This window comes from Pimephales promelas, chromosome 12 (assembly GCF_988280905.1).
Source record: "Pimephales promelas chromosome 12, fPimPro1.hap1.1, whole genome shotgun sequence".
In the NCBI taxonomy this organism is placed as follows: Eukaryota; Metazoa; Chordata; class Actinopteri; order Cypriniformes; family Leuciscidae; genus Pimephales; species Pimephales promelas.
Genome location: NC_142780.1, coordinates 18,967,570 through 18,993,040, shown reverse-complemented (window position 1 = coordinate 18,993,040; position 25,471 = coordinate 18,967,570). Strand labels below are relative to the sequence as shown.

Here is a 25,471-nt window from a genome sequence, read left to right as displayed (position 1 = left end):
CTTACTTTTTTAAGTTAAACCAACAATAATCTTTACAGTGTAAAGTGCAAATAATGTTTTTGTTTTTAAGATGCACAATGATTGTATATCAGTAATGTTTTTTTCTAAGGCACATTTATAAAAGCTACTTATATATCCTAGTTTCACTATGGCCTAATCCTTGCTTAATCTACGACCTGTGAAACCGGGCCATAATGTATTAGTAAATTCTGCAATCAACTAAGATCAAAAATTGCTGTAGAAATATTGTTCATTCTTAGTCCATGTTAACTAATGTAGTTAACTAATGTTAACTAATGAAACCTTATTTATTGTAAAGTGTTACTTATAGAACTTTTAAATAAAATTAAATAAAAACATGCTCATAAATCATTGTATGTATGTATTTCTATTTCTGAATAAATTAATAGCTAAAAAAAAAATGAGCATCAACTCATTGACCCGAATAATAATACAAGCAAAAGATTAATTCAGTGTGCATAAAGAGTTTTCTACACCCTTTGCATAATGTATGTGTAGAAAGAATCAACTGCGGGTCAAACACAGGCAGACACTGGTCTTGGCTTTCAATAGTCTGCTGTCCTGCGCTGTCTGGTTGCTCCGATTAGTGATGATGACGACAGTCATATAAGCTGCAAATATAAGCCGCATGGTTTCTCGCTGTCTCACACACAGACATTATACAGCAGTGCGTTCACTGGGGTCGGGCCAATAACTAGATGAGCAATAATTTCAAATAATGAACGAGAGAGAGAAAGAGCTTAACATTAATCAATGCAGTATGGACATTACCCACAAAAATGACACCCACCCGCCCTGCAGCATGCATGGCAGAAAAGGACAACATGGACGCCTGTAATGATCATTACTGTCCTCCTTTCTCTCTCTCGCTCTCTCTTTTCCCTCACTTTCTCTCTCTCCCTGCTCATTGTTATTTTTGTAGCAGATAATGGAGTGGGTGTTGTGGCTGAAGATTCGCTGAAGTTGAATCTTCTCTCGTCTCAAGCTATGTTTATATCAATCCGGATACATTTGAAAACAGCATTTTCATTGCAAAACACTCTGTGCACATTAGCATTTTCCAAGTTTCTCATCCACGCTTAAAAGCCATAAAATGCTAAAATCATGGTACTGAACATGCATAAAAAGTCGTAAAATTAAACTGAGATGTTACAGAGACAAGACATAATAAAGATCTTCTTTTGGCACGATTTAGTAGCAATTTAGCAAAAAAAAACGTACCACTTCTTAGGCTTTGTCCACACGGACATGGGTATTTTTATAACCAGAGTTTTTCCTCCTGCGTTTTAAAAAAAAAATCCCGTCCACATGAAAACGCAAAAACACGCTCTCAAGTGCTGTCAAGAGCATGCCACACCAGCAGGCGGCAATATAACCCTAACCGCAACAAAAAGTTATTCCAGATTCCGGTAGGCGGATAACGGCGCACACTCTGACGTCGCAAGGCAAAAACCCTGTTTTTACTGTCTACACGATGACACTGTAACTGGCGTTTCTGAAAATCCTCACCCTGGCAGGGGTTTTCAAAAATGTTTGGTTTCAGTGTCCTGATACCGCGTTTCCGTGTGGACAAACGGCCGAAAAAGTCACGGTTATAAAAATACCATTTCCGTGTGGACAAGGCCTTAGTGAGTCCTCAATCGCCATTCGATGTCTAAAAGCAATTCGTCTCATGTTTTGCTGTTGAACGGCATTCATATAGTTCAGTAGTTCGCTGAACTTCATACAGTTCAGCTCACTTGGCACGTCGTTCATGGTTCGACTTGTCGAGACTGTTTTCCAAAGATGGCTGCTGCCTGTATACACGAAGTGAACTGTCTTTATAAAATATCTTCTTATTAAACGATCTGTACACTTACACAGTTCTCAATGCTTTGTGTTGCATGTATGGACCCTCATTATGTTAGTAGGTGTTTCTCAATGTCAAGGATACTTCCTTGGCAGGACGGGTCCTTCCAAGTCATTTCCTTCAGAGGCTATAGGCAAGGGTCCTCTTTAGCATTCGGAGAACATGTAAATGGAACAGGCTAGCAAGTGCACGTCATTGCGTCATTATTACATCAGTGAAAGGTCAGCTTCGGCGCTGCAAAAATCATAGTGCTGGTGTACTGCACTGTTTAAATACACTTGACAGTCCTTATTTTGTCTTGTCAGTCCTCATAGAAATAAATAAATAAAGTATAAGGGATAATGTATAACCAGGCGGTTGTTATAGTTCATACAACCCCGCAAACTCTAAAGCAGAGGGGTCTTGATCAGCCTGAAGGGGTTGTATTCGCTGTAACAACCGCCTCGCTATACATTTTCCCACTTATAACATGGCTACCTACCAAACAAATCAATAATTTGACACAAAATATTGATTTAAAAAGGAGTTTATTCATTCAAAAACGATTATATTACCGGAGTGAACAGAACTACCTCCATAGCAACATGATCTAGCTGTTAAAACATATGCAATTGTAAAATATGTGACCAACAAAAAAGTCTAACGTTATATTAAGTAAAAATTAAAAAGTTAATCACCAGTAAAAGGGAACAGCTTTAAATCCCCTCAGCAAATTTGAGCCGATATGTTAAATAGTTTAACAAACATTAAATAAATGGCTAAACTGAAATTATACTTGCTTACATTTGAAAGCATATTGCCGTTATCACTCCGACTCCGCTAACGGTCGACATTTTTTAGTTTTTGAACAAGATAGCAAAGCTGCGCATAGGATTGTGGGTGATTTAAGAGCGCGAAGGCTACACGTATGCATCCTTTCCTGTGTATGGGATATTTTCCGAACGAAGGACTCAGTCCTTGGTTGAAATTCGGAGGATCCTCGACATTGGAACAGTCCTTCGACGGACGTCGATGACGTAGCATCCTCGAAATTCCGGCTTCCGAGGATCCTTCCTTGACATTGAGAAACGCCTACTGTGTTAGTGTGGGGCTATTTTGAGGCTTGTTAGTGGTATATTCTTATTTGATTATCATGAAAACAAATCTCGACTAGGTACCAATGTGTAATTAGACCAAAGGTTCATTTTGCGCCGGAGTTCTCCTTTAATGGCATAAACATAGATATTTATCGGTACAATGTGTCACATGGCTTAACGTGGCATTGCTTATCCACTTGGACAGTGTCTTCAAAAAGTTCACAAAGTTTTTATAGGAAAAAATGTATAAAAAAATATGCGTTTTCAAATGCATCCGGATTAGTGTAGAGTAGACGTTGCCGCAGTGTAATTAAAGGTTTTGGGCTGTTCATATATGGCTTCTGGAATATATCACATTGGGTTTGAGGCTGAAAGATGATTTTTATCTTACGGTGCTGGTATTTTTGTATGATGCTGGTCTCAGAATCTCAGATATTCAGGGATATGGGTATGTGGTTGTGGGCTTTGGGATGCTTTGAATATCTGGGTTGTGTAGGGGTGTTTGCTCCGGTTAGAGCAGTTGTGTTGGAGTGAGTTTGGAATGTGGCTGTGGACTGTGGCGGGAAAACACAGCAATTACGACTGTAGAAAGCATGAATGCTCACTAATGAAGCTGAATAACTTCCAGCGAACAAACAGGTAAACAAATGCACACACATCAGTGAGCACACACATGCTCACGGAGCGATCGGGCCCCTGTGGCTGAATGCGGCTGTGTAATTGGGGTAATGGCCTGGTAATCAGGAACTGGTTGGTTCAGTCATGAGGCTGTTTAGGCCATGGGCATGCGCCTTAAACCACGGAGCTCTAATACATCTGCATTTCTAAACAGAAGCGATCGCAGCACTATTGCCCAGCAGCAACTGTTAAATGCTAATACATGGAAATCTTAATGAGTGTGCATGGATAAATGACTTCCTGTGAGTGTGTGTGAATGTGTGTAATATAGATAGAGGTTAGAAAGGTTAACACACTGTCTGCCCTCGGCAGTAACACATTAACTTTCACTTGAGAGGAACTAGACTAGATTTTTTTTTGTGAGAAATTGTCATTCTTTCACTTTTTTCCATCCAATCTAAAACGTTCAACTTAAACTGCAGGTTCCTGTTGAGTCTGCGAGTTCACACTAAATATCTGAGATTGAATTTAAAACAAAGACGATTTATAAATAGATTAAGCTATGTTTAATATTCTGCAAACATTAATTGTTGCATTCTCAAAATAGACAAGATAGAGGCTCAAGACAGCTCAAATGTTGAGATAATATAGGAAGCAATTGGATTGAAAGAAGAATGCAAGGGGGTAATCCATCGACTGGAAGTTGAAGCTGGCCGAGTGCCGTCATCTTGTAGCAGAACTTCACTTGCGTTAGCATTTCCATTGACTCCCATTCATTTTGGCGTCACTTTGACAGCGAATAACTTTACATCTGAGGTGTTTGAAGACCCCATTTGTCCATTATTTTTTTCTAAAGAAACACGACAATGTATAAAATGCTCCATTACCTTGTAGCTTATGTTATGGCCCCGTAGAAGCAGTTTTAGTAAAAGTAGGCTAACGTTTGCGTCATAACCAAGCGACTCTCTGTCGCACAGTAGAGAGATAACCGTGTGGACAGGAGGAGAAGCTCGCAGGCAATCGGGGAAACGTGGAGGCAAAGTGACAAAATAATTTATCAGAATACCTCCTGCTCTTAGCTCATGGACAGCTCCTACTCACACTCTCCGCCTCTGCATGTTTCGGAAGGGAATGATGCAGATTTCTTATGCCACAGCCACTAGAAGACAGACGGGTTGCTCACGTCACATCTACGTCGTCAAGCTCTGTTTGAGTCGGTTTGAGTCTGCGCGTCAGGAACGGAAGTGCTAAAAAATCACTAAACATGGGCTTCACTTGTCTCAATGGAGTTCCAATGAGATGGCTCATACAAAACAACAATGGCAGCCACTACGGATGCACTACGGAAGGGAGCTGCCATTGTAGCAGAACTTCACCTGCTGTTAGCATCCCATTGACTCCCATTCATTTTGGCGTCACTTTGACAGCAATAACTTTACTGTTATTATAACTTTGGGGTAGTAGGCACAGTCTCGGGTGTACCCCCCGACCTGTGAGGGGTGATGGGGGTATGTGGCGAACAGGACCTTGCGATTGCTAATGAGCAACACCTGTGAGCACACCAGTCTCGCATCTCTCATGGAGGAGCACAAGCATAAAAGTGACGACATGGATAATCGAGAGAGGAACAGGCCTGCTTTTGTTTGTATTTTGTTATGTTTCATTTTGGTTGCTAGCAGTCGTCCGTGAGGGACTGCTGGCAGGTATTTTGTTTGTTTATTTCATTTAAATAAAGTTTTATTTGATTGTTCTCCGGTTCCTGCCTTCTTCTTCCCTGAACTTTGTCTACCGCATAACTTAAACGCATAACAGAGCAGACACTTATCTCTTGGAAGGTAAGCTTGGGAAACGGAAAAAAAAAAATACACATCGTCGCGAGAACCTAGTGTCGGAGTTGCATGTACCCCATGCACACCGTTTGACCAAACTTAAAATGAAAAGAAAAAACTAATGAAAACTGACTAACTGCAATGCATTTCAATGGGCTCTATGCACGGCGTTATTTCCGGTGAAGGATTAAGGATGCTCGATAACTTCCGCCGATCATAGAGTCCAATGCAATACCGAGAATTTATATTGAATTTTATACTCCATGGTTATACTAATGAAACGTTAATCACAAAAACAGATAAAACAGACACCCCTCGTTGTGGTTATGCTTCTTTTTAAAATTATATTAAATAAACATAACTATATATAAAATTACATCTAAACGTATGTACGTTTCGTTTCAAAGACGGGAGGACAGTAAATATTGAAGACTCTGCCATAATCCCGTTTTCTCCGGTTTTCCTCCGCTTTAATCTACACAACCGGAAATGGGCGAGCATCCTTACGTCAAATGCGGAACTTATGCGTGCATATAGCCCATAGACGTGAAAGCAGAGAATGTCTGAGTGTATTGGGTTAGCTGCGCACTGTGATTGGTTCATCGCGTATGGGGGCGTGGCTTAGTCATAGGTCAATTCGCAATGAGACTTTTTAAATACACATTCGTCTTTCCAGAGGTGAAGTATCCCTTTAATATTTGAGAGAAATGTAAGGGAAAAGTGCAGTGGTTGCCCTTTCGTTCCTGATCAGCTCCATATGTCTGACTGTGGGTGTTTATGTGAGAAAAAAAGTATTAGACATAACAAGTTTAAATATAATCCTGAAGACTGAGAGAATACAGGGGAAAGCAGAAAGTGTGGTGTTTCCTCAACACTTAATTAGCAGCATGCATGTGTTTGTGTGCATTTAGGGGAAATGGAGGATAAAAGTAGGCTATATGAGATCACAAGTTTAAAAATAATCTTGATGACTATAAGGACTCTGAGTCATTTTTAAAACTTGACAGAAATGTGTGTTTACTAGCTATAGCCTACTTTAGGGACATGATCGTCCTCAGAAGTGAGCTAAATGTGATAAAACATCCCCTTGAGAACATGTGGTCGCCCTCAATTGTAGAAAATGATTCATACACAAAATAATAGATGAAGTGGAGTGGACATGAAATCAAAGTAGTCCCCTTATTTTATGTTGAGTATTCTGTTTCATTTGTAAGCATGCCACAGCATGATTTGCAAGTGTGACGTTAGACATGCATAGATTATTTCACCGTTAAAATCGAGACTGTGACTGTGAGGGAGACTGTGAGGTCTAGTGAAGGTCCTAGATCACATATAGGCCTAATTCACAACTTTCAAAATGTTTTATGTAATATTTGTCTACTGAATGTCTTTCTGATGTAACGTTAATGTTGTTAAATTCAACAAAACCCTCACAGGCGAGTTTTCATTCCTGTCAAAAATTAAATGCAGTGCCAATATGCATAAAGTGCATTTTAATAGGCCTACAACAATAAACAATAAGTTCATATTGGGTAACTTACTATTACTATTGTACACACTATTGCCGGTTACTTTCTCTGTTTTTACCGAGCATTTGGCGTTCCGGAGTGCAGTGTTTTTAAACAAATCTGATTAAATGATTAATTAACTCGCTCATTATGAGTTACGTGTTTCATTACTGAATGAATGAATACTTTTTTTAACTAATCCATTGATTCATCCATCTAGTTTTAATGGTCAACAGCATCGTAAATCCTGCAAAGTTTTTTTTATATTTTATTTTTCTTTTCTTTTTTTTATTAGGCCTATGTACATTTATAACACTATAATTTGTATTACATTTGTAGTTTTTCTTTTGCTATTTGTGCAAAGGGGAACGCAAAATATATATATTTTATGTATTCACTGTTATAAAAGTTTACCCAACGACTTCTGCTTCCGAGAAACCTCGGAACGATGTATGAAGCAGCTGCGTGTCACAGTGTCTGGTTTATGTTCACTTTTGGAACTGCATTCCCCACAATCCTTGTTTGCGCTCATCATTTTTCATTACACTCAGCTGTTCCCCATCATGATTGTCATGTTCTGTGTGTACCCTGAAATAAATACCCTGCCTGTTTAGTGTTTGTTACAGAGTCCTTGTTATGTGTCACACCACTTTGAAATCTTGCCTGTTGTTTGTTTCTGTCTTGGACTGCTTTATGGATTTTGACCCTTGCCTGGATTGTTGTGAGTATACGGATTACCCTCTAAATAAATACCGCAATTGGATTTTCTGCTTCCTGTGTGTGGTTCTGTGACACTGCGCAGCTCACACAGAATCCACTTTCAAAGCAAGCAACGTAACATGATGAATTTTGATTGCAATTTATTGCACGATCAATAAAACTTGATTTGAAATCTGCATAGGGAAATCATTCACCTCACAATAAATTCCCAATTTCTTGGAATCCCATTTCACCTGCGAAAATTTGTTGAACAAAGTTAAATGTGATCGCACCTTGAAAAGTCAATGTTGAACTGTACATCAGTGCCAGAATGTTTATAAAAAGAAGTTTATTGTATAGCATACATGTTTGTGTCCTGGACCACAACAGGGTGAATGATTGGGATGTACTGTAACTTCTGTCAAAATCAGTCTTTGTCAGAAACAATGTCAGAAAAATTGAAAAATTGCACGAGTGACGTCAGGGGCTGTGGGTGTTGAGGGAGCAGTGACCTTGGAGATGGGGATCCGGCCTGCTCCTGTGGCTACTGTCTTCTGCCTTAATGCGCAGTGGCAGAAACCTCACTGCCTCCCCGGAGAGACGCACACATACTCATGCACACACAGAGACTTGGTGTCGCTGACATCAGTTAAATCCTCAGACAGTTTAAACGCATGGGCTGAGTCTAGGCCTCAGCTGTGATTAGTGCTGGGCAGAGTGTGATGAATGAGACTGCTGAAGACACATGCACACTTGTGCCGCATTGTTATCATGAAGAGTGATGGGGTGGGTCAAATTGCATGACATATATGCGGGATATTACAGTCCTTGCCGAAGCTCAAGTGAAATGAACACTGACCACTTGTGAACCGCAAGTCCGTTCAAAGTCAAAGGCGGAGAAGGCATCAGATCAACCCATTGGCATGATAACCGTGCACATGCCAACCCTTAAATGTTTGAGAATCCATAAAAAAATTTTAGATTAAAAAAACCCCAAAACTTTTATTTACAGATATGTGCTGCCACCATATATAGCATATTTCATAGCTTAACATTACAATGACGCAAGTATATGTCATCTTGAGAGGAAATGGAATTTTATAATTTGATGGATTGCATTGAACTAAACTGAATTAACATTGAACTAAATTGAGCTGAATAATGTCATCTTTTTATAGCTGCTTTATAGTTGAAATTGTTTTTGTTTCATAATTGAAATTTGAAACAATCTCTATCCACAAGTTTCCGAGGGGCGCTCCTGTAAAAAATAAAGTGGGTGAAACTTCCGGTGACGCGGCGGAAGTAGCATTCCAATGGTATTTTGTGTGTTAGTTAGCGAAGAGGCTAGCTGTTTTTCGGAGAATTATTTTACTATTTAAAGACGCAAATCTTTATGAGAGATGTCGTTACGGAGCTCAGGGACAACATGTGCTGCTCGCGGTTGTATGTATAACCGGACTAAACTAATTTAGTGGCTTAAACGGGATTGTTTTGAACATAAGCTGAAAACGAAATCAGAGTGATTCTGCCAGAGCCCGTCTCTGATCCTGCCAACGACTGTAGTTTCCATCACCTCCCAAAAGACGACGAATCTTCCTCTGTACATTTGTTTAAATTCTTAATGTTCTATAAACTCTATCAGCATGTGTTTGGCTGTTCACTACTGAAACTCAGGATCAAAGCCTGTGTTGACAGAATACCAAATGTGCCAGTTAATGTATTCAAGTAGCACATTCATTTATAATTTTGAATAAACTCCAAAGCACAATGACTAAGTGTGTATTTTTTATTTTAATTGTTTGTCAGCTCACACAACTGTCTGTCACCATGCCCTGATGAGTTTTGATTATTGATAATGTTATTATAATACTCCCAATCAACTACTGCGGAGGGTAAAGGTACTGTTATTTCACCCTTTTTAATTTCGTGGAGGTTGTGTTCCCACATCGTTAGCTAGTTTGGATCGCTATAAATTGAATGACTGTCAACTGTTGAATGAACAAGTGTCAAGCATGTCAAATCGCGCTTTGTTTACTTCCAACCGGAAGTCGCGCCCACTTTTGACGCAAGGCCTCATGGGGCGTAGGAAACTTGTGGATAGAGTTCTATAAATAAGGGTGAGATGTGATGTTCTACTTGCACCCTAAACCAAAACTATACTGTTGAACTTCTGCTCACATTTTACTACTAAGTTTTTAAAAACCATTACCCCTTCAATCATGTTTTGTCTCATAGGGCACAGATTTAATATAACCACTACCCCCTCAAAAAAAAAAGAAAAAAGAAAAAAAAAAGGCGCATGACACCTTTGATAACACCTTTGATAACACCTTCACTCTCATTTGGGCTTTACACAAACTTCACAGTTTGGATTCATTATGTGTGCTGGCTTAGATGTCAAAATGTGTGTTAGAACGTTTGATTTTCCGGTGTCAGATGTGTCATCATCTCTATTTGATCTGTCTGTCTCTTATTGTTATTCACCGGCATGCAGTTTCTCATGGGAAATGTTCTCTGATGTCAAATTCCACTCAGTCAGAATGGATGCTGATAATCTAACTCCATTAAGGTGGTTCTGAAGGCTTGGCTTGGCTCTGCTACACGCACACACACACACACACACACACAGTCTATTTGCAGTCTTGACAGAGTATCATGTCTACAGCCCTAATCCCCCTAATTGCGTATGTCTTTTCATATTGACACATCTATAATTCACCTTAAATTGTTTATTCCACAAATTAATGCCATCAACCTGCCACTTCAGACGCACCGTGTGAAATAGGATTGTCGTGGCATAGATGGGTCATGTGACTCGATTGTAATCACCGTAACTGAATTACTGCATACCGGGGTTTGTTGAGCCCGCAAGAGCTATCAAAATGCTTTTAGTTTCAGTTACTCTGCCGAGGCCACAGGAAAGATAAAAAAAAAAAAAAAAAAATGTTTATCTCTAATCTGGTTTTGACCTTTCGACCATGCAACGTTGGAGGAAAAGTTTTTGTTCAGTGAAACTAAATTTTTTGGAAACACTTTACTATAAGGTTTCATTAGTTAACATTAACTACATTAGTTAACATGAACTAATAATGAACTGCACTTTTAACTGCACCTCTAACTACACCATTTATTAATCTTAGTAAATCTTAATTTCAACATTTACAAATACATTATTAAAATCAAAAGTTGTATGTGTTAACATTAGTTAATGCACTGTGTGAACTAACATGAACATGAACTGGATTTGAAAATGAACTGGAACATGAAAAACTGGATTTTTTAACAAAGATTAATAAATACTGAAACAAATTTATTCCTCATTTTAAGTGTTAGTTAATACATTAAATAATGTTAACTAATGAGACCTTATTGTAAGGTGTTACCAATTTTGTGTCAAAAGTATTGAAATGAATGTTTGTAAACCAACCTGTTTAAATTGTTTAATATATATATACTGTATATATATATATATATATATATATATATATATACATATACATATATAAATAAGGTGTTTTAAATAAAAATCTAATGAATGTCATTTTCAGTACAATAGAACGTTTTTTTTTTTGTGTTCACTTTTCTTTTGTTTTGTTTTGGAAGAAAGAAAGTCATGTTGGTACTGAAATGAGTGCAAGAAAATTATTGCAAAATGTTAATTTTTGGGTGAGATATTCCTTTAATGTGACATAGCAAATTTGGTCTCTGTGACACTATTAAGTTAATGCACTGCAATGCACTGTGTCCACCATTTATGTGGCAGTAAACAGCCTCACATGGACGTCCTGTGACTGAGCTGTAGACTGGAGTTTATAAACGGACATGTCACATTGATGATTGATTGAGTTTTTTCCCTGCTTTCTTGCACCATTGCTGCACACACACACACACACACACACACACACATTCTGTTTCTGTCTGCATTGACCTTCACTTCCTCTACACCTCATATTCTCTCTCCACCTCTTTCTGTGTTTGTGGTATACTGCTAAAGGCTCTTTCTTCAAATGAATCAGCTGTCTCCCTGATTGTGTTCTTAGATTTGACATTTGAGTGGAGTTTTGCTCATTCTGTTTGTGTGAAGGGATAATTCTGTAATTCATGCTCAAGTATGTGCTGAACTGTGTGTAATGCTATATTTAGAATGCAAGTATGTGTTGTATGGGATAATGTACATTCAGATAGTCATTATCACAAAATAAACCCCAACAAGGTGATCAGGATTCGGATGTGAATACACACGAAATCCTCAATCTTGTGGATTCCTGTTGAAATGACTGCATTTCACCTGCAAAAATTCTACGAGTAATGTTAAAGGGATACTCCACCGTTTTTTTTCATATTAAACTATGTTATTCCCTTAACTAAGACGAGTTGATTCATACCTCTCTTGTCTCTGGCGTGCGAGACACTTTGATAGCACTTAACTTAGCCCAGTTCATTCAATATGGGCCAAGCAGAGAAGCGATCAAACACCTCTACGTTTTACCGGAGATACAGAGTGCAGATTTTAGATTTTAGAATTCCGACTCCCTGACAACTGAGTGACCACTGATTGCCTAATCCTAACCCCATCCCCTAATCCTAAACCTGCCTATAAATGGGGACTTGGGGGTAGTAATTGGTAGTAATGATAATCTGGTGGGGGTCAGAACACAGGTCTTGTGCTAAATTCAGTGACCCACCTAATTACGTGACCATATAGTAAGACATTAGTGTTGGGGTTACCCAGCAAATTACGTCTGGCCCAGTTGTGGCCCACATCTCCCATATTCTTCTGGCCGACATACCTTATGGAATGTCAGAGAAAACTCAACCTGAGTGTGGCTGGCAATATACAGTAGCATACATCTGGGCACTCAACTATAGCACATATGGCTCAGTTGTGGCAGCGCCAAAAGTCACATGGACCACATCTGGGCCACAACTCACTTCAAACTCTTAGGGCCCTATCTTGCTCCCAGCGCAAATGACTTTATACACTGACGCATCGCATGTATCATTCCTATTTTGCATTTCCCTCCACAGATGAACGTCAGTAAACTAGGGAATGAACTTGCGCTCCCTTCTCTCATCTACACAGACGATGGGAAAAATAGGCATAAAGCTTACACATACTCAAATTATTATGCATGTTTAACCGAAGCTAATTTGGGTGGGTTTGTCCCGTCCCCAATGTCACTTCTCTTTCTTTCATGGCCGTGACGAGAACGTCGATCTCCTCGGCTGTGAAGCGCGCCTGGTAAATGCGCCGTTATAATAGTTTTGCGCCAGGGAAACGCGCACTTCGTTCATCATGCTCATAAAGGGAATGTGATATGACGCTCTTATTGGTTTGTTTCTCGTTATGCCCAAACCACACCTATGAATAATGAAGCTTCATCAGGCCAACCCCTTTTAGATTTGCGTTGAGCGCCAGAGTCATTTATCCCGCCGGTTAAATAGCAACAGCGCCCAAGACCCGCCCACAAAGTTTCTTGCGCTTTGCGCTTGATACTTGCGTTTCAGATCGTTAAAATAGGGCCCTTAATGTGACGTCATTACACGACACGTCATTACACGATCTTTAGTCTGTCACGTACCTTCGCAGGGTTTTTAGACACGTGACACGACTTCCACTTATCAGATGCATCACTGTGGGATTGTGGGATTGTTCAGGATTGTGGGTAATGAAGTACTTATCCAATACATCGCGAATAAAAGGCATTTATCTTAAAACAAGGTTAGTGTCCCGTGAACTTTTGCCATTTATATGAGCGTATACAATCGCTTAGTACAGCCGTAGCTGGTTTTAAGTTTACCATTTATGGTTATGTTTTTATGGCTTATATCTCAAATGTCAATGGAGAAATTGCATTGAATTTTTACTTCCGGCCCCGACTGTGATGCTCTATTGGAGTCAATGGAGTTGTCACAACTCTCACTCTAATGGCTCTGGCCATAAGTTGTGCAGTAGCTGCAGCACAGCCAGTGGGTGAGCTTGCTCTGTTGTTCAGCGTTTTAAATATAGGTTTCAATATTCCTCGAGGAAAGGAGTTTCTCCACTGTGTAGCTACGCAATTCTAAGTAAACGTTAACGAAAGTGAACCATATTCTAAAGAATATTATTATAATTTTTTGTAATACAATTATATACGTTACATTCTCAGATATGTTATCTGCTAATATGATATTTCAGCTGAACAAGAAGCGAGAGAAAAGAGGAAATATCGCTTTAGGACAGGGAGAGATTGACAGCGCGAGACGAACGAAGTGAAAGAAGTGATTGACAAGGCAGATATTCAGCGAGACGTGACGCGCACACGTTCCTTCAGCCAAACTTTTGTATTTCTTTTAAATAAAAGCATTCATTCTGTCCTTTAAACCGGGTTGTCTAGCTGGCCAACATTCTCTCTTTCTTTTTACTTCTTCTCTCATTCCCATGTTGATGACTTGTGGAAAATCGCCAGGGTAGGCTCCAGACGTTAACCTGCCTGAACACCTGGCTGCAACGCAAAGTGAGTGATCCGAGAGACGAGCGGATATATTTTCACAGACAGCACGCTGCACTTTTATGGCGGTGACATCAGGGAGTCTGTCTAGATAGAATACATTGTCCTGGAAGAGTTTTTATCAAGAGTGTTTTTTACAGCTGTAGCGCCATCTAGTGTAATATCAAGTTATGTATTTAGCACAGTGGTTCCCTACATTGGTCCTAAAGAGTCCTATCTCTCAAATCAAACACACCCGATTAGATAAGAGAGGCATCACAAATGTGCAGTGTTGCGGTTGGGAGGACAAGGGTTGGGCGCAATTGTGATTTTGTTCGAAGGGACTTAGTGGAAAGAAACCTAGACCTGCTTACATTTTTTAAATTATTTTATTGTATTCATCTATTGTCTGTAGATTCCAATCACAAGCCCATCTTTAAAGGTTGTTTACTCAAAATGACTTTTTTCCCTGTCATTTTCTCATGTTGACAGTGATTAAAAAATTAAATAATCAAGAATCCCTTCTTTGACTCAAAGAAGTCAACAAAAATGAAACAAGAATTTGAAACCCTTATCCAATGTTCAGATTTCTAGAAATGTACAAATTAGTACATATTTAATTAGATATTCCCCAATTTCATATTTAAATATAACATTTTAGAAAACTTTTTGATAAACTGATATTTTTTATTTTATTTTTTTTTTTTTTTTGCAATTCTTGATGTATTAAATCAACTGGGGAAGTATGGTGATATCTATTAGTTTTCATATAAAATATTAAGTAATTTTTTTTTTTGAATTTCAATGTTTAATACAATGATTATTATAATTACATTATGTAATTCCAGTAGTAGCAAGTAATACTGACGTAGGCTATATTAAATATAATTATTTCCCTATACATTATTGTTAGTCAAATTGTTAATATTTTAATATGGACACTGTATAAATGCTTCTTACTGAGCCTACATGCATATTTTACTCACCACAAAAAATATTTCACTCATTAAGTTTTTCTTTTTTTACACATACCACAAAAATAACATTCCATAATAGCAAATGCACAAAAATATTTGAGAAAAAAATTATTCACACATCATCTCTGATTTTATTTCTAAGCTGAGCACTTCCCTCCAATCTGCATCTGTTGTATAGAAATAGAGAGTTCTCCTGAAAAAAAAATCATAATCATAAATGAAAAGAAATTACATAATGTCATTAGAAATGAATGTATATTTTTTTTTTGGCTTAGAAGATCTTCATGGTAATGTTAAACTAGCTGTACAAGACAGATGAGCATGACTCCATGTGTGTGGATCTGCTGTGAGAAAACAGCACAGCAGGATTTAAGTGGTGTTTATAAACTACCAGAACTTGAGTAGATGTTGAAATGTTGTGCGGGTGGTCATGTGTTATGCAAGCTGTTTTGACTGAGGAGAATGATTTGAGATCAGAAACTCAAGAGTATGCTTAAATACAGAAGTGCACTGAACTGTTTTATTTCAAAAGAAAATGAAAATATACTTCTTATTCTATGACTCATAGAGATCTAAGTCTCACTGTCTCTCCATTTAGAATTTCCTGAGCCAATAAAGGGTGCCTCTACCGCAGCTATTAATGGTGGTATTATTTGTGTGATCATCCTCGTAGCCATAATTGCAACTACCATAGTGATGGTCCGCAAATGCCAGAGGAAGAACACAGAGTAAGTACTGCCACCTCTTTCATATTCTATCTTTGACTGGTACCCTGGTAAAAACAAGTTACTTAAACAGTGTTGGGGAAAGTTACTTTGAAAGGTAATGCATTGCAACATTGAGTTATTCTCTTAAAAAAGTAACTAATTGTGCTACTAACTTACTTTTTATGGAAAGTAATGAGTTGTTACTTTTGCGTTACTTTTTTTATGCTCCCGGTTTCTCTCAACATGGGGACAGGAGTGTAGTAAGCCAATAAATGAGAAAACAAAGTAAAACAGATATTTTGCTGTAAATTCAAAAGTAATGCGTTACTAGTTGAAAAAAGCAATATGATTAACTAAGGTTGCTTAATGCATTACCCACAACACTGCGTATAAATGACCGGTGAATTTTTCCCACTTTACTGATCGCCTGTTTGTGTCTGTTCTTGCAGCCGTCCACCCAATCACAAACCTCCTCCTCCTACGAAGACATATTCAGACAGAGTGAGTAGAGCCGAAAGATTCATACTCTATTTTACACTTTGAGCAAATGCAGCTGAGTTCATTTTAAATTATCCAGGACACATTTATTCATTTAGCTGACGCTTTTATCCAAAGCGTGAACTTTATAGTCAACTGGATAGTCAACTTTAGCATATGTGTGTTCACTTATGCTAAGCACTGTATATACTGTATATATATATATATATATATATATATATATATGTATGTATATATATATATTCACCTAAAGGATTATTAGGAACACCTGTTCAATTTCTCATGACTGCAATTATCTAACCAATCACATGGCAGTTGCTTCAAAGCATTTAGGGGTGTGGTCCTGGTCAAGACAATCTCCTGAACTTTAAACTGGATGTCAGAATGGGAAAGAAAGGTGATTTAAGCAATTTTGAGCGTGGCATGGTTGTTGGTGCCAGACGGGCCAGTCTGAGTATTTCACAATCTGCTCAGTGACTGGGATTTTCACGCACAACCATTTCTAGGGTTTACAAAGAATGGTGTGAAAAGGGAAAAACATCCAGTATGCAGCAGTCCTGTGGGCAAAAATGACTTGTTGATGCTTGAGGTCAGAGGAGAGTTATGGGCCGACTGATTTAAACTGATAGAAGAGCAACTTTGACTGAAATAACCACTCGTTACAACCGAGGTATGCAGCAAAGCATTTGTGAAGCCACAACACGCACAACCTTGAGGCGGATGGGCTACAACAGCAGAAGACCCCACAGGGTACCACTCATCTCCACTATAAATAGAAAAAAGAGGCAACAATTTGCAAGAGCTCACCAAAATTGGACAGTTGAATACTGGAAAAATGTTGCCTGGTCGGATGAGTCTGGATTTCTGTTGAGACCTTCAGATGGTAGAGTCAGAATTTGGCGTAAACAAAATGAGAACACGGATCCATCATGCCTTGTTATCACTGTGCAGGCTGGTGGTGGTGGTGTAATGGTGTGGGGGATGTTTTCTTGGCACACTTCAGTCCCCTTAGTGCCAATTGGGCATTGTTTAAATGTCACAGCCTACCTGAGGATTGTTTCTGACCACGTCCATCCCTTTATGGTGTTATGAGCCTGGCTCAAAGCAAGCAACAGAGTATAGAGAAAGGCCACACACGGAATAGTTATACAAGATTTATTAAATTAATAGAATTTTAACAGAATAAACTTTGTACAGCCAGTAATAAAGTTGGCTTTAACAAAAGTAAAAATGAAAGCAACAGTGTAATGAAATGAAATTAAATGAGATGAAACAAAAACAAAAATCCTAAACGGTGCAGGAGAGATGCAACGAATGCTGGCTCTGTTCCTGGTCTCATCTGAAGTGTCTTTAAAGGCCCAAACACCTGCGCCCAGTTCACAGCTATAGGAGGAGGAGCCAGGCAAGGCCGTGACAATGGCCACCATGTACCCATCCTCTGATGGCTACTTCCAGCAGGATAATGCACCATTTCACAAAGCTTGAATCATTTCACATTGTTTTCTTGAACATGACAGTGAGTTCACTGTACTAAAATGGCCTCCACAGTCACCAGATCTCAACCCAATAGAGCATCTTTGGGATGTGGTGGAACGGGAGCTTCGTGCCCTGGATGTGCATCCCACAAATCTCCATCAACTGCAAGATGCTATCCTATCAATATGGGCCAACATTTCTAAAGAATGCTTTCAGCACCTTGTTGAATCAATGCCACATAGAATTAAGGCAGTTCTGAAGGTGAAAGGGGGTCAAACACAGTATTAGTATGGTGTTCCTAATAATCATTTAGGTGAGTGTATATATATATATATATATAGAAATGTGTGAGGGGTGTCCAAAAGTCTGATCATCTGTTGGATCATCTCAAATCATGCTGGAGATCATAATCATCAGGTTTTACACTAACTTGTGAAGTTAATGTAGCTTGAATGCTGCTGTCATCAAAGTAAAAGGGGGTGACATCCATAAAGTGCAGCAATTGACCCTTTTGTTTTTCTTTTGTAGCCGAGCATCAGTAAACCTGAGTCTGATCTTGAGCTCAGGCACCATGAGACCGAGAAAGAAGAGCCAATGACAGTAAGAGGCCATTTCTCTCTCTATCTCGATTCCTCTAATCCTTTGTGGCATTTAAGGTGGTAAATCATTCATATTTGATGGCATGTTCATTTTCCATGCATAATTCAGGCGTATTACTCACAGATCATAATCCTCTCTATGACTCTAGAAACACATGTGCTTTGACTCTAATCACAACACAACAATCTCTTCTCTGACAGAATCATTTAGTATACTATGATGACAAGGATCATCATGAGCTTTCCTGGGAGGACAAAACGACTCCTTACCATGATGACAGAGACGAAGACGAAGATGGAATGATGGGAGATGAAGGAATGTATTACATCACTTCCTCTGCCACTAGAGGGAGCAGTTTCATGTCACCAGCTGTGATAGTGTAGGGATTCATAGAGTGTAGGTTTTTATGCTGTAACCTGAGCACTGCACTGTACTGTTTTATTTTTATTGTAATATGAAGTATGGCCTATTGATTAACTCAAACACTGTAAGGGCCCTGTAATTCAGTCAAAAGACGTCATTGTGATTAAGCACACAGATGTAGTTGGGAACATGCACAATTATTTGTCCTTCTGTAGCTGATTAAGGATTGTGCCATTTTTTGATTGACTATGAATGAGAATGAAAGCAGCCATAAGGACAAAATGAGCCAGAGATCAACATACATTATTGAATCATTATTATTGTGGTTATTATTATTAGCTTGTAATTCACTGACATTTCTTTCTTTGTTCCTATAAACTCTCTTTGTACTTTACAAGATGCAATTTTTGTATTGATTTCCTGTTTTAGTAGGCTAAATTGCATTAGATTAATCGTCTAATTTGCACCTCCCTGACTTTTATGGTAGCATTGATTAAAATTTTTATTTTATTATTTTCATTTGCTCCAGAATATTAATATTTGTTACGTTATTTTCCAGTGTACTGTTATGATTGTTTACACTCAATAAACGGGGTGATGCGCTTTCTATGTATTTTATTTATGCATCAGTGACAGTGTCAGACATTATCCTCAACAATATGCGTTCTGGATGAATGTGTTCAAATTGTATGTGAAAATGTGTGTGCAATGGAAATATGGAAATCTGACCTTTTGTACAAATGAGTTCACAAGCTCACATTTTGCTATAAAAGTATGGCAATTTTCAGTTAGCCTACTTTTAAAGAACTATCTATCATTCAAAAATTTTAATTTTCTCATGAATATATATATTTTTTTTTTTTCATTTTTGATATTGCCTGGGGCCTTTACTACCATTTAGGCCTACCACCAGCAGCAGGCATTCAGTTGCAGCCAGGATAAACACAGATTAGTTAAATATTCCAGAAGTATCTTAACGAACAGCCATAACAACAACAACAATATAGGCTATAGTCACTGTAAAACGCATAAACACAAGAATAAACTCACTGCGTAGATGCTGTGACGTGGTTTGTTTTGAATCACACCAGTAGAGGGCGCGCCGCGCGCTCACAAAAAGAGCACTAGTAGCTCCCGCAGGTGTTCAGTGAACGCCACTAAGTGGATTTGCATGCTGCTAACCATCTTAAACTAACAGGTAAATAATTTTCTACAACCTAAAATCATTTAAAACTGATTGTGTGTTAATAAAGTTCGAGTACCCTAGGTCAGTCAACAATCTTTCCTAGTCGAAAATCTAAAGTCTAAAATCGTAGAAACAGCACAGACATGATGCTAACTAAAAATGAAAGGCTAATAATATAAAACATTAAGTTGGTAATTGCACTCAAAGTGCCACAATTGTGAGTATAGAATAGAAAAAGATGCAACAACATTTAAAATGAAATAAATAACAAACAATTTTAGTAAAAAAAAAACATTAACTTAAATACACAAGTCTTAACTTCTTGAAACATTCCAGTTGAAGCATTTCTAATTGTGATATAGGAACAACTGTATTCCACAACTTAGGGCCAAGAATAATGGCATGATGTGATTTAGAGTTACTGGGAAACCGCTAATGTAACAGAGTATTTGAATTGATGAGCATTATAGTCAACATAGCTTTAAGGAAGTGGTGAAATAGGCTTCTGCTGTCAACAAGCTTTTTTCATTACCCTCTTCAGCATTGCTTTTTCTGTTCAAAAAAGGACGGAGCCTGTCAGCAGTAGGACTGAAGGGTGTCCAAAGCTGTAAAAAACTCCCCGGGGATCTCCAACCCCACACCCTCATGCCCAATGAGTGTTCTCACATCCAGAAACACCACGAGAACACAAATAATTAAATTAAAAAGATTAAATTCATTAAAGATGCAAAGTTGGGACAACCTGTCACTCATGAGATTTTAGCTATAAAAACCACAATGATCAAATGGACAAAATCAAGTACTGCCCTACATTTTTCTGGTTCAAGAAGCCATTTCACTTGGATATGTCACAAAACGGAACAAAAGACAAAATTTATATAATGGGATTCAAAAGGCCACTTGTGAAAATGTTTTTATTTCACATTTTTCTATTTTAATAAAAAGTGTTGTATTATAAAAATATTAGAATAATCATTTTAGTACAAATTTAATTTAGCACTGCAGATATTTGAGGATTTATTCAAATTAAGACCCCATTGTGTCTTTTCTTCATCTTGTCTCTTCTCATAGTCTCGTGTCCTACCTTTGCACTGCAGAGTGCTGCAAGAAACCGCTGATGAAATCGACATCCCCAAATAATCCAAAATGTTCCCGGAGAGGCCCTGGTTGTGGCTTGCCCAGGGACAGCTGTTGCTAGGCAACAAATGACATCACCACAGCAACATTCTCAGCCTCATCAGTAGAACGACAGAAAGTGTGAGAGAAAAAGAGAGAAGGACAAAGTGTCTGGCTCTGATCTGTGTGGTTGGCTTGGTATGTCATTAATATGACAGCTGTGTTCTGGATTTAGAGCTGCCCTCAGAACAAAAAAATGGGATTATTATTACTGAGAAAGAGCAGCCTTTGAATTATATAGATACTGAACCTGTTGTCTCAAACTGTTGTCTCAAACGCAAAACTGTTATGGTTGCTGAACTGTGGGATGTAATTTAAATGAATTTACATAATTTTCACAAAATATTCAAGTGGGTTGTTTTGAAAAATCTTTATATTAGCATTGTTTTGACATTTCTGGTCTGGGTAAAATTAAATATATACATAAAAGGTATTTTAAAAGTAGCGAAAATAAAAGACGACATACTGATTTTTTTTTTAATTTTTAATCAATATATTCAAAGAATAAGGAACCTGGATAAATGACTCTATTTCACATACAATCATTCATTTAGGATCTGTGTGCTTGATACAGAAGGCCTCGGGATCATCCTCCACCCCTCGACTAAGCCGTCTAAAAATAAATGAGAAGAGAGTAGGATGAGCAGGCGGAGAGGATGGAAGGATAAAAGAAGAAGGTTAAAGAGGGTGCAGGTGAAGTACACGTTCCTCTGATCCTTCCTTGCTCTCTGCCAATCACAGTCAAATGTGTGCATGTACTTATTAGCATGTGTCTCTTCCTTGCTCATACAGTCTGATGGACAAAATCCACCCCTCCATTTCTGTCTGTAACCATGTGTCTGACTATGATGAGCATGGCAGCATGTGCACTGTTGTCATGGCTGGTGAGTAAAGGCCATTTCCATGTAGAGTAGAGCACACTCAACACAAATAGTTTCCTATTCAACTGTTGCTTAAAGTAAACATATTTTACTTTGTAATGTGATTTTGAAGTGAAACGGCTTTTTCAAGAAGAAAAAAAAAATGTTGAACAGGAGTTTTACCCAGCAGGAAATAATTGGATTGGAAGTGAAAAAGTGGCCTTAACATACTGGAAAGCAGCCAAACCGAATGTCTAAAAGCTATTTGGCTATTCATTTACATTATCCAATAGCCTGCATGGCCCAGGTGATGTCAGTGGAAAATGGTTGTTTCATAGGTGGAACAAGTTTTTAGACTTAGGTGATTTGAATAAGCTACATATTGGTTATAGATGATTTGATTATGAAGCTAGAGAGATTTTTCGTCTTTGGAATATCATGCACTGATGAATTCTTAGTTATACCCGGAATTAGGGTTAATGTGCAGGTCATGTTGATTTTAAACAAAGGACTGATAAAATGTTGTGTAACTACTTTACATTTTGTTTCGAAATGTAATAATGAGGAACAGTTGGAGTTAACCAAGGCTCCAAGATCATATTGCAGATTAGAAAGCTGCACATTCCAGTGCTAATCTGTCACGATTTGAGAAGTTCAGTATGACGCCATGTGAGATTTGGAAACCATCTGCAATGACAGAAATATTTAGGAACCATTTAGGAACATATTCGCATGCTTTCGACAGTCACGGAAACACTGTACGTTGCATTAAACCGTATCTCCAGCGTTTGAGGGTAAAACAACTGTCGACAGAAAACGTGAAAACTGGAGTGAGAGAGCATTTCGTTTAATTTCATTTATTACTTTAAAGTCCATTCAGGATAAACTTTATACTACAGTTGGCAATATATACAGTAATAGGATGATGCGCAACCGCCGCGACGTTAGAGCTTTTGCGTAAACATTGCATGAAGCGTTCGTCCAGTAAGAGGCACTGAAACTCCAAATATGTAAATAAGTGTGCCAACCCAGGGTTAGAAATGTACAGTGTGAAACCTCAGTTTATTAATGCCCAAGATTAATTGTTAACTCAATGTGAATCTTGAATCAAGATAACCCAGGATTTCTTTTACCCGGGGTTTAGAATGACCCAAGGTTAACTATGTCAATATGAAAAGCCCTTATGAGGGTTAATTTTAGGGGCATGGTTAGGGGAAAATATACACAGAGTTTGCTGGCTGCTAAATAAAGTTTCCTAAATACTTAAACATAATCTGCTCTCTGTTGAGTGACACATCACACTTATTAGAATTTTAAGTGTGTGATAAGTAACCAGCCTCGTGTGCATCTGCATGTTGTAAAGACAATAGCTCTGCTCCAAAACCCAGTGCTCTTTCTCACTGTCTTCTATAGCAGCATCCGAACAGAAAGGGAACCTCATATAAGTGACTGATTTAGAACGCTCTACATAGGCAACAACTAAATGTGTCATATTAATAGCACTCTGCACCCAAGGCACACATGAGACTCGCCTCACAATTAATTTCAGTACAGCCAGCATGAAAGAAATGATGTGATGATAAGTGAATATAGTGAATTATAATATTGCGAATGATCCCATGGTATTTGAAGCCACTAAGCCCACTTTACTACATGAGACAACTAAGAGGCTAAGAGGATGATATTCCTCAGTCACGTGATTGCAGACCCCCTATTGCTACTCTTTGTGAGTGAAGAGTAATAGAAGCTGTGATTAGACAGATTGATTAAGGTGCTTAGTGGACAAAATCTCTTATTCTCTCTGTGGACTAAAGTAGAGTAGAGGCCTTCTCTACCCCAGAATTATTTACAGAACCTCTCTCTCTTTTTCTGACCTCCCTCATCCACTGGTTCTGGTTCACCTCTGACCCTGAGGCGGGCAGGTTGTCCTGGACTAGAGGAGGAGAGGTTGAAAGAGGAGACGGAGGAGGACACCTGGATAGAATGGTGAGTGAGAGAGAAATGAGGGGGATATTTTAGGTGGAAGATGGGACCTCTTAGGTGGAACCTTTCACTGGCATTGTCTGGATGATGGGGTGAGTAAATAATAGAATTTTTATTTTGGGTGAACTCATTTAAAATGATTTTTATAACTATAAAACAATATATTATTATATAATACAATATAAACAATGCAATACAAAAATGTCCCCTTTGCATACTAGTCAGGGAGCCAAAGGGCCCTATTTTTGCGATCTGAAACGCAAGTATCAGTAACACTGTGGGCGGGTCTTGGGCTATTTTACCAGCGGGATAAATGACTCTTGTGCCCGACGCAAGTTTAAAGGGGGTTGGTCCAGGGACGGATCTACCGGGGTGGCAAAGAAAGCCTTGCCACCCCTGCTGCCACCTCAGTTGGCAGCAACGGATTCAAAGTTATGGCAAATTTGACAATTTACGAGCACGAATTTCCGATGTCTGACTGCAGTGAATTCGCTCAGTGCACAAATGACATTGTGACATTCGAGTCAGTGACATTCGAACTTGAGTTTGTGGGCCAGTACTTCCGGTGAAAACTTCTGGTGATCTGACAGCGAGAGCAGGAGACCATTACCAGAGCGTTCCATTACAAGAGAGATAAGTTTTCAACCTGACCAAATTTTAAAATCCATATAATTTTACAGTAAGTTTATTTCATCTGTGAGTTTCTATGCTTTCTATTACTGCATTTATTTTGTGCAAGTGAGATGAGTAAAGAGCATCTGTTTTATAAATCATTATCTGTCTGGTGTTTATAAGCAGCACATACAGTATTTTACTACGTGTAAAATATACAAAAACTTTGCTATATTAAATTGTTTTTACAACCTACCGTTAAAAATATAAATGTAAAATATGTGATGATAAAATTGATCGAGCAATTGAATTGTGCATAATTAATAAAAAAAAAGGTATTCATGGAGATAAATTTTAGCCAATCACAAATTAAGCAAACGTGTGAATGTTCACGAGGTATTTTATTTAACAACTCTAACCATAGTTGTAACTCTATATTTACAGTAGGCATAATTGTCATTGCGTATTGTCATTCGTCTGTTTGTGAACAGTTGTATTTTATTCATTAATCTGACTATGCATCCATGCATTTAATTGGCATTGGCTCGTGTGATAGTAATATGGATCTTAGTAGTATTTTAAAGGGTTAGTTCACCCAAAAATGAAAATTAAGTCATTAATTACTCACCCCCATGCTGTACCAACCCCGTAAGACCTTCGTTCGTCTTCGGAACACAAATGAAGATATTTTTGATTAAATTTGAGAGCTGTCTTACTACCACATTGGCTCCTGAGGGACTGCCTCTTGACGGCCCAGAAAGTCAATGAAGAAAATGTTTAAATATCCCAAGTGACTACCGTGGCTCAACTATATGTTTATCAAGCGACGCGAATACTTTTTGTGCGAAAAAACAAACAAAAATAACGAGTTTATTCGACTATTTCTTTTCTTCCTTGTAGGCCAGAACGAGACTTCCTTAGATTTCCACGACGCATGCGCGAGAATTGCGATCTGAAGTGGTG

General features: G+C 38.3%; 1 protein-coding gene and 1 long non-coding RNA gene across 3 annotated transcripts in view; both read left to right on the top strand.

The window, feature by feature from the left end:
* LOC120484351 (poliovirus receptor homolog) overlaps nucleotides 1-19,309 on the top strand; it is a 79,069-nt gene extending 59,760 nt beyond the window's left edge. The window contains exons 7-10 of the mRNA XM_039679462.2: nucleotides 15,646-15,775; nucleotides 16,204-16,255; nucleotides 18,257-18,328; nucleotides 18,529-19,309. Coding sequence (XP_039535396.2) covers nucleotides 15,646-15,775; nucleotides 16,204-16,255; nucleotides 18,257-18,328; nucleotides 18,529-18,711 — 437 coding nt within the window. The 3' untranslated portion in view covers nucleotides 18,712-19,309. The remainder of the gene's footprint in view (nucleotides 1-15,645; nucleotides 15,776-16,203; nucleotides 16,256-18,256; nucleotides 18,329-18,528) is intronic.
* A 506-nt stretch (nucleotides 19,310-19,815) lies between these two features.
* Nucleotides 19,816-23,899, top strand: LOC148976999 (uncharacterized). Of its 2 annotated transcripts, none has more exons than XR_016145863.1 (5): nucleotides 19,816-19,889; nucleotides 20,949-21,134; nucleotides 21,628-21,746; nucleotides 21,846-21,937; nucleotides 23,828-23,899. It is a non-coding gene; the product is annotated as an uncharacterized LOC148976999 (long non-coding RNA). The 2 variants fall into 2 exon arrangements; XR_016145862.1 differs by having other exon boundaries at nucleotides 20,949-21,191.
* The last annotated feature ends 1,572 nt before the right edge of the window (nucleotides 23,900-25,471 follow it).